This window comes from Garra rufa, chromosome 10, assembly GCF_049309525.1.
Source record: "Garra rufa chromosome 10, GarRuf1.0, whole genome shotgun sequence".
In the NCBI taxonomy this organism is placed as follows: Eukaryota; Metazoa; Chordata; class Actinopteri; order Cypriniformes; family Cyprinidae; genus Garra; species Garra rufa.
In genome coordinates, this window is record NC_133370.1 from 12,274,919 (window position 1) to 12,294,269 (window position 19,351).

The 19,351-nt window shown below is 36.8% G+C and overlaps 1 protein-coding gene across 2 annotated transcripts in view; it reads right to left on the reverse strand.

Annotated features, from left to right (window-relative positions):
* The window catches only part of yeats2 (YEATS domain containing 2), a 49,409-nt gene that overhangs the window by 14,073 nt on the left and 15,985 nt on the right, over positions 1–19,351 (reverse strand). Inside the window, exons 13-23 of one of the 2 annotated variants that reach the window (XM_073848489.1) lie at positions 18,379–18,473; positions 12,565–12,747; positions 10,457–10,697; positions 9,024–9,185; positions 8,808–8,926; positions 8,388–8,522; positions 6,447–6,629; positions 5,995–6,331; positions 3,504–3,638; positions 980–1,066; positions 690–867 (exon numbers count right to left, since the gene is read on the reverse strand). In XM_073848489.1, the coding sequence (XP_073704590.1) occupies positions 690–867; positions 980–1,066; positions 3,504–3,638; positions 5,995–6,331; positions 6,447–6,629; positions 8,388–8,522; positions 8,808–8,926; positions 9,024–9,185; positions 10,457–10,697; positions 12,565–12,747; positions 18,379–18,473 (1,855 nt within the window). Of the gene's footprint in view, positions 1–689; positions 868–979; positions 1,067–3,503; positions 3,639–5,994; positions 6,332–6,446; positions 6,630–8,375; positions 8,523–8,807; positions 8,927–9,023; positions 9,186–10,456; positions 10,698–12,564; positions 12,748–18,378; positions 18,474–19,351 lie in introns of both variants that reach the window. The other variant, XM_073848488.1, reaches the window with a different exon arrangement.

Sequence of the window (19,351 nt, forward strand, 5' to 3'; positions counted from 1 at the left end):
GCTTTAATCACAGGAATAAATTACATTTTAAAATATATTCAAATAGAAAGCAGTTATTTTAAATAATAAAAATATTTCAAAATATTACTGCATTTGCTGTATTTTAGATCAAACAGACACAGGCTTGGTGAGCAGAAGATACTTCGTTAAAAAAAAACATCAAAAATCTTACTGACTGGTAGATCGTTGAGAGGGCAATCATAAGTCTGATCTATAACTATGAGGGCAAAATAAAATTAAACAATTAAAAATAATCATTCATTAATTGTATTCGAGGTAAAGCATTCAATTAATCAAGATTTTGATATTATGCATTTTAGGTCATATCATCCTGCCCTAGTTATGAGTTTGAATTGGTTAGAAAAATTACTCACACTTAGAATTGGCCAGAGAGATAAATGAATGAACTATTTATTCTCTTAAGAAACTGCAAGTCATTACTTTTGGTGAAATCCAACTCAAAATGTCATGAGAATTACATCAGTATTAGCTCAATGAGGTGTCATGAGAATAACATTGGTATTATTGCTGACTAGTTGTTAGTATGGCAACAGGCAATTAAATAATTCAAAATTGCGAACATGCATGTCTGTGGGGTTGGTGCCCCACTGCAGAAACAGAATCCTTAGGGGAAAATCTGACATTTAGATGGGTCAGGACTGAGAGACAGTAGTGAGTGTGCTTCTTACTTGATAAGTTCATGTGTTGTAGATTCTATGCCCTGTTCTACTTTAATAGTAGCAGCTGCATCTGTGGATGTGGGGGTTGTCGGCAGGGGACCAGAGGTGGGTGCTGTAGAGGCTGAGGCAGATGTTTGGGGTGCTGGAGTTGTACACGTGGAGCTAACCAAACCAGGTTCAGTTTTAACTATGTAAAGACACCAAAAGAAAGAAATCAATGGATTGAATGATTATACATGTAACTTCTGGACATTGTTGTCTGGACATTATGTATGGCTGTGGTTGTGAGCAAGTCTCACCTTGAGCTACTGGTGTGGGTGCTGAGGAAGCAGCTCCACTCGTGCTTGTGTTGCTGGCAGATGCACCTTTAGCACCAGATTGTATGACTGTAACATGACCAAAAGAGACATTAAAGACATTTGTATAATCACAAAAGTTTTCTGTTTAAAAAAAAATTGCTTTTGAATTTCTATTCATGAAAAGTGTAAAGTGTGTTTCTGTTAAAGAGCACATGTTTGAACGGAAGTGTATAGCCTTACAATATAATAGCACAGTGGTAGTACAGTGAACAGCAAGAATTTTAATGTTTTTCTCTTTTGCTCACCAAGCCTGCATTTATTTGATCCAAAGTACAGCGAAAAAAGTTTTTACTATTTAAAATAGCTGTTTTCTATTTAAATATATGTAAAAATACAAAAGCTTTTTATTTCAGATAAATGCTGATCTTTGGATCGTTGTATTTAAAAAATACTAAAAAAAATTTTTCAAATGTTTTAAATATTGATAATGTTTCTTGAACAGCAAATCTGCATATAAGAATGATTTCTGATGTGACAATGAAGATTGGAGTAATGATGCTGAAAATGTAGCTTTGATCACAGGAATAAATTACATTTTAAAATATATTCAAATAGAAAACAGTTATTCTAAATTGTAAAAGTTATTTCAACATTTTCACTGTATTTGCTGTATTTTGGATCAAATAAATGCAGGCTTGGTGAGCAGAAAAGACTTCTTTAAAAAACATTAAAAAACCTTCAGTGCATTTTTGGAGATATATATATATATATATATATAATTTTTTTTATATATTTTTTTTTTATATTTATTAAAGACAGAATACATGACTGCTACAGAGAAGTAAGGTACAATCCTGATGCCTTTTTTCTGGCAAGCACTGTTACAAAACTGTTTGATCAAGATTCAAAGTTACAATTTAATTAGGACCAATACCAATTTACTGCTAACTACACATCAATAGCATCCTCTAGGGCACTGCTAGACCTGAAGGGAAAATCTCTTCTGGATAGTCCCCAATGACTCAAGACACAAGGGTAAATTAACTTTGACTTTATTATTTATGGGCCATTAGACAAGCCATAAAACAAATTAAACAATACTATTTTGCAGCATTAATCTATTATACATTGGTAATCATCTGTTGCTTAGAATAAGGGTGTCTGTTAATACATAAATGTAAAAATGTAAATCTGGGGTCCTTTGGGAAGATTTTCTAGCATTTTAATTGCTAGAAAAAATTGCTTCAAGTTTTTCTGATCATAAGACACAAGCATAATGTGTAGCCTTGAATAACAAGAGTGGGAGAGCAAGGTAAAGTACTGATATAACTTATTTATTCATCTGTTGCATGGCAACGACATAAAGAGCCTATTGATAGAAATTTTGCTATATCATGGTATGTAAATATATCCTCACAGCACAGTAAAGCTTACAGTTATTGACATGTAAGATTGATTTTATACATGAATAGGATTTAATGTATGTATATTTAATTTATACAGTGAAGAATGTATTTTTTTTATTTGATTATTAAATATTTTACAGTATTTAGTTTCTATAGTATTTCTTACTACTGTAAAACAGACCCTTTCTACCAGAGTTTTATTTGTATCATTGTTTTACTGTTATTTAAAAAAAAACAAAGATAAAAATCTAAATAAGTTATATATTGTTATCAGGTAAATTCTCATAATGTGAAATAACATTTCGGTTATATTGCCTACCCACAGTGCTAATTTAGTAACAATGATCTTTCAAGCCATGACTAAGGTAGCATTTAAGTGTTTTTTTTTATGTGCTGATTCATGTAGTTCCTGTTGTCTCTCATAAATTTTAAGAGCACTCAAGCCTGCCATTTCTCAATTACTGAATCCTGTAATCTCACAATTATTTTTGTCCATACTTCCATCCATCACTATGACAACAGCTTGCGTACTGTTACAGGAAATAGTCTGTCTTACTGCTCTGATGTTCAAGTACTGCACTCCTTCAACATAAACTAAACTGAGGCAGCTTCTGCTGCTATGGTGCTGCACAGATCAATCTAAAACAAGGCTAGCAACCAGTTAAAGAGAGCGCAAAATGAGAAAATGAAAACCATGTCTGACAGGAGAGTGTCTCTGGAGCTCTGTTCACCTATTACTGTCATCGCTGATGAATGCTGAACAAAAACAAACACCTCTGATAAACACAATCTGGCAGGCTTAACACCGCTGACAAAAATGTCAGTCCACGAAGGCTGAAAGAATTAAAACTCCTTCACGACCCAAAACAGCCCACCTTGACACATAAGAGTGCCTTTCATAAATCACCACTTGTAGGGACTCAACCCTACAATCTTATGGTTGCCAGCAAAGTTCTCTAACATCTCTAGGTTTTGAAAATGAAGCAGTTAACAAGAACCTGAAGCTGAAAATAAGAAGTCTAACTTGACAACATTACAGACTCAAAAGCCTTCAGGACACTAGAGATCAGGAGTGTGAGTCAGGTTGTGTGGGTATCAGAGAAACGGGGTGATGTTACCTTTGCCGACAGGCATCAAAATGGTCTGCAGCCCTGAGGACCCACTGCCTACGCTGAGTTGCTTCAGCTGATTGGCTGGGATGGTGAGAACCGTCTGTTGGGAACTGGACTGAGCTGGGTGCAACTTCAACATACCTGTGAACGAGGTGACATTTGAAACCCAAAATATGGTCAAAAATGAACATGTGAAGCATTTCAAGCAATTAAATCAGTTTAGGGGTGGATGGCTCGCATTATCCAAAAATATATCATGGTTTTTCACAGATTTTTTTTCTATGCACAAATCTCTAATATACAATGTTAATTGTTAATAACTTTGACATAGCACCCACCCCTGATTCTGAGTGTTTACAAATATTTATTTCACTCTTGAAGCTAATGGACAGAGCATTCAGCCACCAGATGGGAATAAACAAGACATTTGTGATCCAATTTAAATGCCTGTGGGAGACTGTGAGAGCTTTAGCTGTTTGTCATTCTAAATGTGTGGTTACATTAACGATATTGCGGTGAAATTTCACAGGCCATTGTCTATTGTCAATAGTGTAGTGATGTGTGCAGCAAGGCACACACAGAAGTTCCTTCATTTTGTGTGCCTGCGAAGGGGATAGTTCACGTCTTTAAATGCCCTCATGTTGTTCCAAACCCAGAAGACTTTTGTTAATCTTAAGAACACAAATTAAGATATTTTTGATTAAATTCGAGAGCCTTCTGACCCTGCAAACACAGCAATGGCACTTACTACCAGAATGTTAGTAAGGACACTGTTAAAATAGTCCTTACTACCTTTCTGGGCCTTAAATGATTTGTTTACTCAAAAATGAAAGTAAGCACATTATCTACTCACCCTCAAGCCATCCTAGCTGTATATGACTTCCTTTTTTCAGACGAATCCATTCAGAGTTATAAAAACAAAAATTGTTCTGGTTCCTTCAAGCTTTATAATGCAATGCATGGGTTTTTTCTCTTCATCAATGCAAAACAAGTCCAATAAAGTGCATTATCCATAATAAAAAGTGCCTCACATGGCTCCGGTGGGTGAATAAAGGCCTCCTGTAGTGAATCAATGCATCTTTGCACGAAAAATATCCACATTTAAAGCATAATAATCATTTTAATCCAGTGTTGTTTTTGACAACCATCTTAGATTTAGTCTTAGTCTTTTGGACTAAAATGCTTCTTAGTTTTAGTCAAATTTTAGTCACTTCTATATGTGATAGTTTTAGTCCAATTTTAGTCGACGAAAAGTCAAAACGGTTTTAGTCTAGTTTTAGTCAAAAAAAAGGGAAAAAAGTAGTCTTTTAACAAATTAATGTAGGTCAGTAAGTATCTTGGGGAGTGTCACTTATAAGTTCTGAAAATAGCAGATCTATAGTTCAACACAATGTGAGCTTCCGGATCGACTATTTTCACCAATAATTACAATAATGAAGGAATGTTTTAGAACATAAAAGACAAACAAGGATGGAATGCTAAAACGGCTTGCCATACTAGTATAGCAAAGAGTATTTAATGCTAAAACGGCTTGCCATAGGGATACTTTTTAAGTTTTAATTGGCATGCACAATAAGCGGAAATGTCATGCATTTTAAACGTCTGACGGACCACCCACTAACATTTTCGTCTATTCTCGTCTCGTCAACGAAAACTCACACACGTCTCGTCATGTTTTAGTCATCAACGAGCCATTTTTATCTCGTCATCGTCTCGTTATCGTCATGAAAAAAAGTGGCGTCAACGAAATGATTTCGCCATCGTCATCGTAGACGAAAACAACACTGTTTTAATCTGAATGCACTGACAGTTGTACACAGAAGCAGCTACAGGCAGATAACATAGGACGTATGCATTGCGCATGCGCTGGTGAATCTCACACAAAACATTTGTTTACAGGAGCAAAAGAAAACCAGTCTCCTCTTGGCTTATATCGAAATCCTCTGACAACACAACGCATGTCATTCATCTGGAACTGCACAAGCTAGATTAAAGTGATTATTATGCTTTTGTTTTTTCTTACAAAAACGCATCGATTCACAACAGGAGACCTTTATTCACCCGCCGGAGCCATATGAGATGCTTTTTTTTTTATTATGGATGGATGTGCTTTATTGGACTTGTTTCGGACTGAAGAAGAGAAACACCCACCCATGCCATTATAAAGCTTAGAAGAGCCAGGATAATTTTTAATATAACTCCAACTGCTTTTGTCTGAAAGAAGAAAGTCATAAACAGCTAGAATACCTTGAGAGTGAGTAAATAATGGGCTAATTTCCACTTTTGGGTTAACTAACCCTTTTAACCGTGTCTATGCAGGGTCAGAAAGCTCTCAGATTTCATTAAAAATATCTTATTTGTGTTAAATAAACAAAGGTCTTACAGGTTTGTAACAACATGGTAAGTAATTAATGACAGAATTTGTATTTTTTGGGTGAACTATCCCTGTTGTTTTTTTAAACAAGGTGCACCTCTGGACAGGCAGAAGACTGGTTACCTGAGATGGTGGCAGCAGTTTTCCCGCTAACCGTTCCTCCACCAATCAGTGATGCTGCAGTGACCAGTGAGGGGCTCGAGCTTTTGGCCCCGCCCACTACAGACGACCCCGCCCCCTTTGACAGACTAATGAGAGGCATGTTGACGCTCTTTGCGACCGTGACTACGGCACCAGTGCCAGAGGCAGAACTCTTTGCTGTGTTGGCGGCAGAGCTGGCACTTTTGGCTGCACTGATCACCGCAGCTTGATTGGCAGCTACAAGCAAAGGGGGGTGCGGTGGCACTTTAGCCGTCTGAGGGAACGGCTGAGAGGATGATCCTCCAGTGGCTTCTGCTGACTGTAGGGACAAATACATTTAGAAGGGCTATAAATGGACAAAGTGACTTCAATATATCAAGGCACAACACAATGAGGTTTCAGCATGAGCATTTTTTGTCTCAATTGAGAGTTACCGGTTGAGAGGTGGGTGTGGAACTGGGTGTGGATGGGGTGGAGCTTGTGGCAGTTATGACACCTCCCGTCATTCTCAGGGTGGTTGTGCCGGGCTTGTTTAGGTGACTTGCTGCGGCAGCTGTTACCATCTTCACTGAGCCATCTGACAGCTTCACCTGAGAACCCTGAGACCCACCCACCACCTGCCAATCAAATATTAAAAGAAAGCTGAAAACCCAAACCCCATTCTTTTTTCTAAAAAACATACAAAGTACAATCTACACTGAGATTCTCCTACAGTCCCTTTTTAGAGTGTGTTTTTGGCAATTATGGACTTTAATATTCATGCCAATACTGCTTCACTGGGCTTGAAAAGAGAATGAGAAAAAGACTGCAAGTAACTCCCTTACATAACAGCATAAGCAGTGATACAGAAAGCAGGCTTTAACTTGTTTTTCACACTCATTCTTGCATGTCTTTCTCTTTAATGTTGCTTCTCACTTGCTCCTAAGCTCACAGCAAATACCCTCCATCAAATGCAAACACCATGACTTCAGAGTACTGAAGTAGATCAGGCACTGATCGATATGTATGGTTATCTTACTGCATACAAACAATCTCCAGCAAGTCTAACACACCAAAAGAGGTTTGATTAAGTCTCACCTGTGCTTAGGGGAGATAACGAAAATTATAACAAGATTTCATGGCTCCCTATGTGCTCCACTTTATGAAGAGAATTATGAGGGTATGATTCAAATGGATAATTAAGCAACAAGAAGAAAGGTAGTAAGAGAATGAAGGAAGGAAGCAAGGCCCATGAGTGTGTGTTTACAGGTTGAATTACAGCTCAAATGTCAGCTGCAGGCATACTCATTAGCCTTTATCTTATAATCAGGACACACACACACACACACACACACACACACACACACACACACACACACACACACACACACAGAGAGAGAGAGAGAAAGGGCTCTAGAGAGTGTGAGCTCTTCAGAAGAGGCGTTGTGTAACACTAATGAAAGTGCAGCAAGTGGAAGAAAGAAAGAGTAGAGATAAAGCAAGATCAATGAGAGAGAAAGAGAGCAAGAAATCGATGACGAAGAGGGAGGAAATAATGGCAAACCCCTGAACACTCAGTATCTAAACTGAGTCACCGAGTTTGGGTGTGTGCTTTTTAACATTTTTTATTTCTATATTTTATTAAGGCTAACTCATTAAATACAGATGACTGTTTCAGCAAGAAATTAATTTGTTGCTGAATACATCTTCGGGTGCATTATCTACAGCACCACGGCAAAAAGAAATGACATTTTTCAAGAACTGTGAGCTTGTATTCTGAATGTAATTAAAAGTTAAATGGGTCAGGTACTGTGAAATAAAGATAAAACATCTTTCATCTGCATCTAAAATCAAACCTACAACATGAGCTACACAGACAAAATAAGTTTCCTTCTGAAGCATCAATGTTTTAACCTTTTGTAATAGTTGCATATGAGTCCCTCAGTTGTCCTCAGTGTGAAAAGATGGATCTCAAAATCATTAGGGTTAGGGTCATTGTTGGAAAAGGATCAAATACACAAAAACGCCGAAAAACTAAAGAATTTGTGGGACCTGAAGGATTTTCCTCAAGAACAGCGGCCAGATTAACTGTTCAGGACAAACAAGGGACTCATGAACTAAACAAAACACTATCCTAAATCACTTAACAAAAAAAACACACAATTGTGGATCATTCAGGTAACAACACAGAATTAAGAATCAAGTGTATGTAAACTTTTGAACATGGCCATTTTTATAAATTCAACTATTATTTTCTCTTGTGAAGCTATTATTTATTAAATCAACTAATAATTTAAAATCACATATCCCTGTAGCTATATAACTATATATACAGTAGACAAGGAAGAATAAAGAAAAAAGATTTTGTGTTGTCGAATCCTTACTTTGTTACAGACCTGAGCCAAAATGGCTGCCTTCTGTCCAGCTGTGACCCGAATGGCCTGCTGGGAACTGGATGCAGGACTTGAGGCAACATGACCACCAGAGCCTTGCTTCCCAGAACTCCCTGGCTGGCCAACCAAGAAAGTGCCCTGAAAAAATTGACAGTGACTTTGTCAACATAATCCAAACTGACAGAAAAAAGGCTTCTGGGATGTGTGTGTGTCTTTGGTTGGACTGGACATTGCTTTAGACAACAAAATCACCCACTGAGCTAAACACATTAAATAGAGTACATTTAAATACTAAGTGAGAGTTACTGAATGAGCCTAATCAACAAAGTGAGCAAACTAAACAACTAGTATGTCCGAATGAATTCTACAGCATTAGTGCATGTTAAAATCTTGATTTTAAATGATTTACAGCAAAGACTTTACCTGAGGAGTCTGTTTGAGGATGTAAGAAGTGTAGGATAAATTGGAAGGCAGGCTGCCAGACCCTGAGGACCCACTGGAGGAATGTGACCCTCCAGAACCAGAACTCTGAGACTGCTGGCCTACAGACAGAGATAAACCTTGTTGGATGTTTATCTGAATACAGAAAGAGACACTGACAGTGGTTCCAAAGCAATTACATGATAGTGTATGTCTGACCTGCACTGTGTGAGGCCCTCAGAATGGCTCCCTGAGGGATCAGTAGGAGTTTGCCTTTGCCCGATGGGTTCTTGCTGTTGGTGGTCAAGTAGAGTTTGGTGCCTGGAGGCAGATTGGCCAGGTTTGCCAGGTTATTTGCTGGTAGCTGTAGAGTGGCCATAACTAAAACAAAAAAACAAAAAAAAACAAATCACCACAAAAACAATTATTAAACAAAATAGAAATAAGTTGGAAATAGCATAGTATCAGAAAATAAAATCTGAATTTGGACAAAAAAAGAGAACAGTGAACATCAATTTGACCTGTTTCACACTGAATGTTACTGCTAGCTTAGAAAACATGAAACTTTACAAAAATAAAGACTGTAATAATGAACCACTGATGTCACACAGACTATTTTAACGATGTTCTTACTACCTTTCTGGGCCTTGAACATGTTAGTTGTGTTGCTGTCTAAACAGGGTCGGAAAGCTCTTGGATTTAATCAAAAATATCTAGGTCTTACGCTTTTGTAACAACATGAGGGTAATTAATTACAGAATAATCATATTTTAGTGAACTAACCCTTTCATTTTGGTGTAATCTTTACTGACAATATAAGTGGACTCATAACATGCAAACAAAGCGTACAACATTGTCCAAAACAGAACATACAGCAATACAGCTTGAAGTCTAGTTCATATACCACTAACAAGCTTCCAATATTCATCCACATATGGGTGTCTTTAAAATTTATCAAACTAAATCCTGTTTCCCCCTGTGGCGGCAGGGAGATACAAGTGTCTGACTGAGTAATGGTGTTTCCTAATGGTTTAGTCAGCACTGCAGTAGAGCCTCTCACACACTTAGATTAGCCCTGTGAAATTCCCCTCTCAGCACAACATCTGCTGATCAGCCTGACAAACACTTCTTCGAACACACAAACAAATGCAAAATCTTGTACTTTCACCCACACACTAATGTTCTGAACATCTTAATTAGCATCCCTGGCAACACAAATGCTTTTTGAACTTTGCAAACATGCACACACTTCACCTTCCAAAAATGAATACATGCAAACATTTCAACATTCAGATACATGTTTATGCATCTCTACAAACCAGATGCAAAAATGCTTTATTAGAGAGGTTTCTCATTGATTAGTCCAAAATCTTTCTTTCTGTAAAAGTGGGCGTGGTCATTTGTACATTTTATGGGTGTGGCTTTTTGTCTTATCCACATCCAGCTATTTTAAGCTGTACAAAACAGCCTGTTTTGCTGCTTGATCTTGCAAATTGGTTTGTCTTATATCATTTTATTATATTATCTTAATTATGAGCACACTGGTTTGTAGTGCAAACTGTTTTACACAGACACAGAAGAGTAGAGATCTAATGAATTATATGGGTCACTTCATTGCATGATGAGGGTCAAGAAAAAGTGTGTACTCTGACCTCCACTCTTGCCACTTCCTCCAGACCCACTTGCTGCCTTGGAAACAGCATGCACCTGCTGTCCCGTGATGCCGCTTGCACTGCTGCCTCCTCCACTGACGATCGCCTTAGCGACGCCCTGTGCTACCACTTGCTTTTGGCCCACCACCTTGGACACAGAGGGACTGGACTTAGCGACCAAGATCTGCCCACTGCTCATGGAGACCTGCTTGACAGCAGAGCCCAGTGGAATCCCCAACACCTACATAAACATACACACGCACAGTTACTCTGCAACTGGAAATACTTGTAAAATGCACAATTGAGCCATCATAAATTAGTACATGTAAAACTTTTGATTTCCCTTCGGTACAAAATGCAGTTTATAAAATATTTATTCACCATCTTTCCTTTACTTTTATTTTTAAAACGAAGTATAATCAAACAGTTAAGTACACTACTGTTCAAAGGTTTGGGGTTGGTAGGATTTTTTAAAGGAATCTTTTCTGCTCATCAAGGCTGCATTTAATTGTTCAAAAATCCAAAAAAAAGAGTCACACTGTGATATATAAAAATTTTAAATAACTTTTCTATATTCATACACTGCTGTTTAAACGTTTGGGATTGGGTGGATTTTTTAAAGGAATCTTTTCTGCTCATCAAGGCATTTATTTGATCAGAATTTTGAATTATTATTACAATTTAAAATAATGTTTTTGTATTTTAAAATACTTTAAAACATATTTTTTTCCCTGTGATGCAAAGGTGAATTTTCAGCAGCACTGATCCCATCTTCAGTGTCAAATGAGCCTTCAGAAATCATTTTAATATGCTGATTTATTATCAATGTTGAAAAAAGTTAGTACTTTTTTTGGAACATAAGTTTTTTGATGAATAAAAAGCTTAAAAGAGCAGCATTTATTTAAAATAGACACCTTTTCTAGCAATCACTTTTTATCTGAAAATTACTGACCCTTAAACTTTTTGAACAATAGTGTATATTGTTAAAAAGATTTATATTTAAAATGCTGTTCATGAAAGAATTCTGAAAATGTTTCACAGGTTCCAAAAAATATTAAGCAACAAAAAAAAATTTCAACACTGATAACAAATCAGCCTATCAGAATGATTTAAGGATCGTGTGAAACTGACACTTAAGTAATGACTGAGGAAAATTCTGCCTTGCATCACAGAAATAAATTATATTTTCAAGTATATTAAAATAGAAAATTATTATTTTAAATTGGAATAATATTCCATATTACAGTTTTTCTGTATTTTTTGAGCAAATAAATGCAGCCTTGATGAGCATAAGAAAAAAACACAAAGTCTTACTGATTCCAAACGTTTAGTTTGCAGTGTATATTTTAAAATATATTGTATTCCTGTGATGCAAAGCTGAATTATCAGCATCATTAGACCAGTCTTCAGTGTCAGACGATCCTTTAAAAAACATTCTTATACGGAATTTACTGCTCAAGAAACATTTCTCACTATTATCAATGTAAAAACAGTTGTGCTGCTTAATTTATCCAAAAAGTACTCTAAACTGTAGAATATGCAAGTATAGCTTATTTCAATTAGAAAATGGCTTGACTTAAAACCCTGAGATCTAAGGAGTAATATAAAAAATTAATGTAATGCAATAAATGTGCTCAAGTCTCTGAAGCAGAGTTAGGCAGTTAAGATGTCTTTTTTCCACAGAATGCTGTATTATAGATAGTCTCTAAACAGGATGTACAAGCGACTTTGACTTTCAGGTGTTAAAAAGCCTGCAGTAAAGAGACGAGTAGGAAGTCCACAGAGATACAATGACCTAAGATATGTTTAGACTGCATGACCAGAGCGCACTCCAGTTTCAAAAACTCTTTTAGACAGGATGACCTGCATTAAATGATGAAGCTATAGAAATACAGAACAAGCTACACATTATTTTTGGACAGTATGGGTGCACCTGAACAATCTTTGAGCTATGATGCTCAAATGTTTAGGTAAACAGCTCACTAACTAATAAAAAAAAAACAGACAGGATTAAAACAATGGGATTTGGTTTGAAAACAGTCTATATATAGTAAAAATGAACATTGTCATAATGGTAAACACAAAAAACATGAAATATTCATAAAAACCTTGCTGGGCGTGGCACCTCCTCCAGTCCCCGCCCCACTTTGTTTCTGCGGTGACATGGCTATCATGTGACCGCCCTTCACTGTCACATACTGTTGTTGCTGCTGGGATGTTGCTGTGGAGACGACCTGTTGCTGTGGTGACGGCTGGGTGGGCACCTCTCCTGGTTCTTGCTTGATTATAACCTTAAGACAGACAGACAGAGAATTTTTATTATTCTGTTCTTGTGATATTACAGTGAGACGTGCACTGAAAAGCTATCAGTTTGATTCACGGTTCAATTTCAACCAAGATATTTTCAGAGATATTGAATGTGTGATCCAATCCAAAGTTAATTTAGTGAATCACACATTCCCCTGGGTAAAATAAACACATGCTTCTCTGAGGGAGAGGATGAGCATTGAGATGAACTCGGTGAACTTGAGTGAGACTCACCTCTCCTGCCAACAGCAAAATGCAAACCAATAGACCAATTCAGTGTTTGCAAACAGTGATGGCATTTTTTGTGGGCGGAGCTTATATGGTTGACGGTTTTCAAGCAGCAGTCTATGGAGCCATGTAATAATTTTTTTTTTTTTAAAGGTAAATTTGAGTTTATATTGCAAAATTCTGACTTTATTTTTGAAGGTCCAAGATTAAATATCACAATTCTGATAAGAAAAAACTAATTGTGACATAAAATAAAACAATGTTATGTAAAATGTTAATTGTAATAGGTTTAAAATAATATTATGTCAGGCTATAACTGTAGAGCTAATGCAATGCAACTCCCATTAATAGCATGTGTAAATACTAGTGTTGGGTTCGAGTCCAAGTCTTTAACCAGTCGAGTCCGAGTCCAAAATGGGGCGAGTCGGACTCAAGTCCGAGTCCAAATGGGTCGAATCCGAGTCCAACTGAACACTACTGTTTGTCAGTATCTTAACCTTGTTTTAACCTTTACAACTAGAATAAAGCAATTACTATTTAAATGTAACAAAAGCAAACCTCTATTGCATATTGCCATTTTGATTTTTGATTTCACACCATCTCATAATTAGTGTCCTGCTCAGCAAACTTTAAAGTCATGTAACAGAAGTAATAGCTAAATGTATTGTGACATATTTCAGAGTAAAACAGCTTTTAGAATGTGAAAAATTATATGGCAGGACAGGACTTGACTTTATTTGTTGTTATATAGTAAATGTATAAATTCAACGGGGTGGGTAGGAAGCTTAGTGAATGAGACCTGCGGAGCAGAAAATGCACCTCTTATCTCTGATTGTGGCTGTGTTTTGGGTTTTATATGACGAATGGTAAGACCTTAGACAGGGTAGATGGCATTTAATTTTTTTTTTCTTGGATGAAAATGAGGCTGTAGGGGGTTAATGACAGTTTTTAAGTAGCAGTCTATGGAAGCCAGGGAATAAAAGAGTAAAAAAAAAAGTAAATTTGAGTTTAAGTTTGAATTTCAAAATTCTGACTTTATTTTCAAAATTCCGAGATTATATCTCACAATTCTGATTAGAAAAGACATTATCCCTTTTCCCCTCAGCTTAAAAACATACATATATATATATATATATATATATATAAAAAAATCTGAATTGTGAGATAAAATAGGTAACTGTAATATGATGCAGTCTCCTGCTGCAGGTTTATGCTGCTGTCGCTTTAAGACCGGACGCACAGATCATATATTTTGACACATCTGTATTTCAACATAACTGTTCAAATTCACTCAAGACAAAACCGACTGCATTTGCATGAATACTCTCAAAGACAGTGCATTTTGACATGACTTTTCGTGTAAGTGTGTAGCAATAACATGCAAAAGAAAACTTAATTCAGCATTTCCACGCTGACTGAGAGGCGCTTTCGGTGAGCACGCTTTGGGTGTGTGTATGCAAAGAAACCAGCAGGCTTTTAAGTACTGGCAAGACTTTTAAACACGTGCAAATACTGAATGTCACTTTCGTGATAATGCATCGAGTCATTTCCGTCAACTGTCCCTGGACTCGGCTGGTCTCGGCAATAATTCCCGAGTCCTAAAAGCTTGAGTCCGAGTCAAGTCCGAGTCAAAATGTATCCGAGTCCGTGACAAGTCCGAGTCTGCTAAAAATTGTACTCGAGACCGGACTCGAGTCCGGGTACAAGTCCGAGTACCCCAACTCTAGTAAATAGTATGTAGACATATTGTTTAAATCAAATTTATGCTTTAAAAGTAGAATAATCATAGCAGTTTTCATCTTCAAAAACGTCTTTGATAACAGTATTCTATAAAAATTATTTGAATTCCGATTTTGGCATCAAAAGGCACATTTTTTTTCTCTTATTTCAACGGATTTCACCTATTTCACTCCACTTATTACCAGTGTTTTTCTGCCACCACTATTTGCGCACAGCTGCAAGTGACGTTAACTGTGACATCTACTACGTATTGGTCTATACAAACTCAACATCACTGTCATATCTCTCATAAAAACCAGTCCAAAGCAAAATTACCAGTCAAAAGTTTTGAAGTTTGACTCATACTTAACTTATTTAAATAACTTTTTCTTTTTCTACACGACTTTTAAAATCTGAACAGATTTTTTATACAATAGGCATCATACACTTACCGACTTTGTAAACAGTGACAGAGGAAAACTGGCCATTGCACACTATACGACTGAGGATAATACAGTAGCAGACATTAAAGTCGTTCCGATCACAACAAACTCATGCAGAAACGTGCGCCTTGTTGCTAGGAGACGCATAACAAATGAAAACAATATGTGTTCTAAAATCGGCTGTTTGACCGATTTTGTTTGATATCCTCCGACTGGATGGATATGGAAGTCTGAAGCTAAAAGAAATCGAAGTCTGTGACCATCATACACTACACAATTTTCTATGGAATCTGTCAACTCAAATCTGCAGACTTGCTCTGACTTTCAGCAACTAGCCACAACTTCTCCAGACTGTAAATCGGTGAAAAATCGGGGCAAAAGTCGCGTAGTGTATTCCAGGCTTAAAGTCCCCTGAAATCAAAATTAAAGTTTTTTTTGGCTTTTAGTATGAATATATTAGCCTTAAGATTATCTATAAGCTAGTGTGCTTCAATACAAAGACAAAATTCGCGTTTACAAGATATGGACATTCAAAGCTTACAGTCTAGTCACTTCCACCAATATGAATCAACGATTTTGATGATATGCACTTCAGCTTCTCATCAAACTTCCTATCCAATCAAATGCTCTCTAGAGTCCGTAGCGTCCCGCCCCCTACACTATAAACAGACACTGAAACTGCGGCTGAGTGTTCACTTGTTCACAGTGTTAGTGTTTTCTGTATGATGAATGCCATGTAGTGCGCAATGTAGGCGATAGAGAACGATTCAGACAGTGTGAATGTGCTTTCCATGGGGGCAAATGAGGTCTGGTTTCACATTGTGTCCCGCGAATCACGGCAGCACGCACAATCTACTCCGCATTTGGCTCTGGTCCAGAGACGCGATGCACAGAGTAGATCATAAGCGCGATCGGCATGTATTAAACTACACAGCCTCAGCATGATTATGATCACTATTTTGTTTTAGCAAGAGTTTAATATTGAATCTATGGAGTAATTTATTAGTCTGTGGCTGTCATAAGCTTACAAATGCGGCTTTACCGAGCTCAACGGCTCTGGCCCGAGCAGATATAAATGGAATGCTATTGGCTTATTCAAAAGAAGTGGGCGGGGCTGGGTGATATGTTTTTGTTTCATAGAATAACGCTGAGTGTTTCAAGGCACTTCAGTGGACCTTTAAAAGTCTCCACCTTCTGTCTAGATACTAGTACCCTGTTCATTCTCTTAAACATCATGAGGGGCATCCTGGTATTAAAGGGATAGTTCACCCAAAAACAAAAATTACCCCATGATTTACTCACCCTCAAGACATCCTACATGTATGAGACTTTTTTTCTAGATGAATAAATTTAAATTTAAAAAAATGTCCTAGCTAAAGTAAAGTACATTAATTTATCAAAAAAAATTGCTCCACACGGTTCCAAAAGCCTTCTGAAGTGAAGCAATGCACTTGTTTAAGAAAAAATCCATATTTACAACTTTCTAAACCTTTATTAACCTGCCAGAGCCATGTGAAGCACTTTTATAATAGATGGATGCAAGTTTTTGGCCTTCGAAATTTCAACAGCCATTCAGTGCTTTTACAAAGCTTTGAAGAGCCAGGACATTTTTTATTTTTAATATCACTCCGATTATATTTGTCTGAAAGAAGAAAGTCATATTCACCTAGGATGGCTTGAAAGTGAGTAAATCATGGGGTATTTTTTTATTTTTGGGTGAACTATCCTTTTAAAGGTGTTTGCATGTGACCTAGACTAATTTTAAGCATTCAGACAAAAGTATACTACTATCCAAAAAAAATTAAGCATTAAATTGAACAAAAGTGACAGTAAAGACATTTATACATTTTTTATAGAAGATTTCTATTTCAAATAAATGATTTCTATTTCAAATCACGGTCTACAAAATATTTAGCAACATTCATAATTCATAATATATTCATAACAATAAGAAATGTTTTTTGAGCACCTAATTCAGATTTATGAAGGATCAAGTGACACTGAAAACTGGAGTAATGGCTGCTGAAAATTTTGTCACAAATTGTTATAATTTTTTTGACCCTGAACCACAAAACCTGTCTTAAGTAGCACGGGTATATTTGTAGCAATAGTATTTAGCAATAGTAAACCATACTATTCAGCTTTAGCTTTCAGATGATGTATAAATTGACACTTATGACTTTGTGGTCCAGGGACACATTTCATAATATCACTGTTTTGCTGTATTTTTATTCAAATAAACACCTTGCTGAGCAGAAGAGACTTCGTTCAAAAATCTTACCGAAAACCCAAACACAAGTACAAATTATTTTGGACTGTTCTGAAGAAACATCTGTGGACCATACCCACTACATGTCCACATGAGTGTGTGTGTGCTCTGGGAATACTTCTGTCCTTTGCACAGCTTGCGCAAAGCAGCAGCATCACGCCACAGATAGATGTCCCATTTTAAACCTTCACACACACACAGCTGCTGCAGACCTCTTACTGCATCGCCTGGCAGTAACTATTAATAACTGCCGGTGTTAATTTAGCCCGCAGTGTCCAGAAAACATTGAAACACCCTCAGAGAATAACCCAGATAGAGAGAGACAGAGAGAGATCATCGCCTAATTTGAGTCAGTTTTTCTTCAGTTCAACAGAAGGACAGACAACCTATTACTGCTTTAAGTGTCGAATATGATTCAGTCAAACATTATTGTTTCACTTCGTAAATAAATGTAAAGAACAGCAGAGCCCATATTAATATAGCTCTACAGAACAATGACAGACAAATGAATCCCTGTTTAGGAATGCCTTCCTCTTACAAGCTCCATTACAGCTCTCTCTGAACACAAATGTGTACTGATTCATCATGCTAATCTGCCTGAAGGGAAACTGATTGTGCCACATTGTTTTCAACAGTCTACATCTGTATTTTTCAATTACAGGTGATTTCACTCACAATAGCCACATCATTTCTGCTGATATTCTATTCTCATCCACCCACCCTTTACTGTAGGAGCATGAGAAAGATGCTCACCGTTTTAAAGCATTGGTAATAAATCAAGTCACTGCCAGAATATGAAAGAAAATATTGCTAAAGGGAAGTAAAACACATTTACCAGTACCTAAAAGACTTGAATACATGGCTGGACTTGAGCAGTAAAATCCCAAACTGCAATTAAATGCGAGTTATGTTGAATAAATCCATTCACAGAAAGTTAAACACACTATCAGTCTTACCTTGACGCCAGAAGACAGGAAGCTGCTGGTGTGAACTTTGGGAGCAGGTGATCGAGCACCATGGGCTGTGCTGCTCTGCTTGGCAGACGGACTGCCTGAAATGAAGACATGAAAACAGCAGATATAACAAATATGTATGACACAGTTCAGAAGCTTAATGAAGTACGTCACCAGAGAGAAGTCAATTGGGAGATTGAGTTACGACATTTTGATTAAAAATGACAAGGTGTTGACAAAAAAATAGGTACAGTTGAGGTCAAAAGTGTACATAATGTTAAGTATTTGACCAAAATAAGAGGGATCATACAAAATGCATCTTATTTTTTTATTTAGCCCTGACCCGAATAAGATATTTCACTTAAAAGATGTTTACATATAATCCACAAGAGAAAATAATAGTTGAATTTTTAAAAACGACACAGTTTAAAAGATCACATACGCTTGATTCTTAAAACTGTGTTGTCACCTGAATGATCCATAGCAGTTTTTTTTTTTTAATTTAGTGATAGTTGTTCATGAGTTTCTTGTTCGTCCTGAACAGGTAAACTGCCTGCCGTTCTTCAGAAAAATCCTTCAGGTCCCACAAATTCTTTGGTTTTTCAGCATTTTTGTGTATTTGAACCTTTTCAACAATGACTGTATGATTTTGAGATCCATCTTTTTCTCAATGAAGACACCTAAGGGACACTTTTACAGAAGGTTCAAACGCTCACTGATGCTTTAGAAGAAAAAAAATTAAGAGCCAGGGGCTGTAAACTTTTGAACAGAATGAAGTAGTGTATTTTTCTTATTTTTTCACTTAGTACTGCTCTTCAGAAGCAAGTACTTACATGTTTCCCAGAAGGCAAAATAAGTTAAATTTACCCTGATCTTCAAATTCTAAAAGTTTTCAACCCTGGCTCTTAATGCATCAGTGAGCGTTTAAACCCTCTGTAATAGTCCCTCAGCTGCCAGTGTGAAAAGATGGATCTCA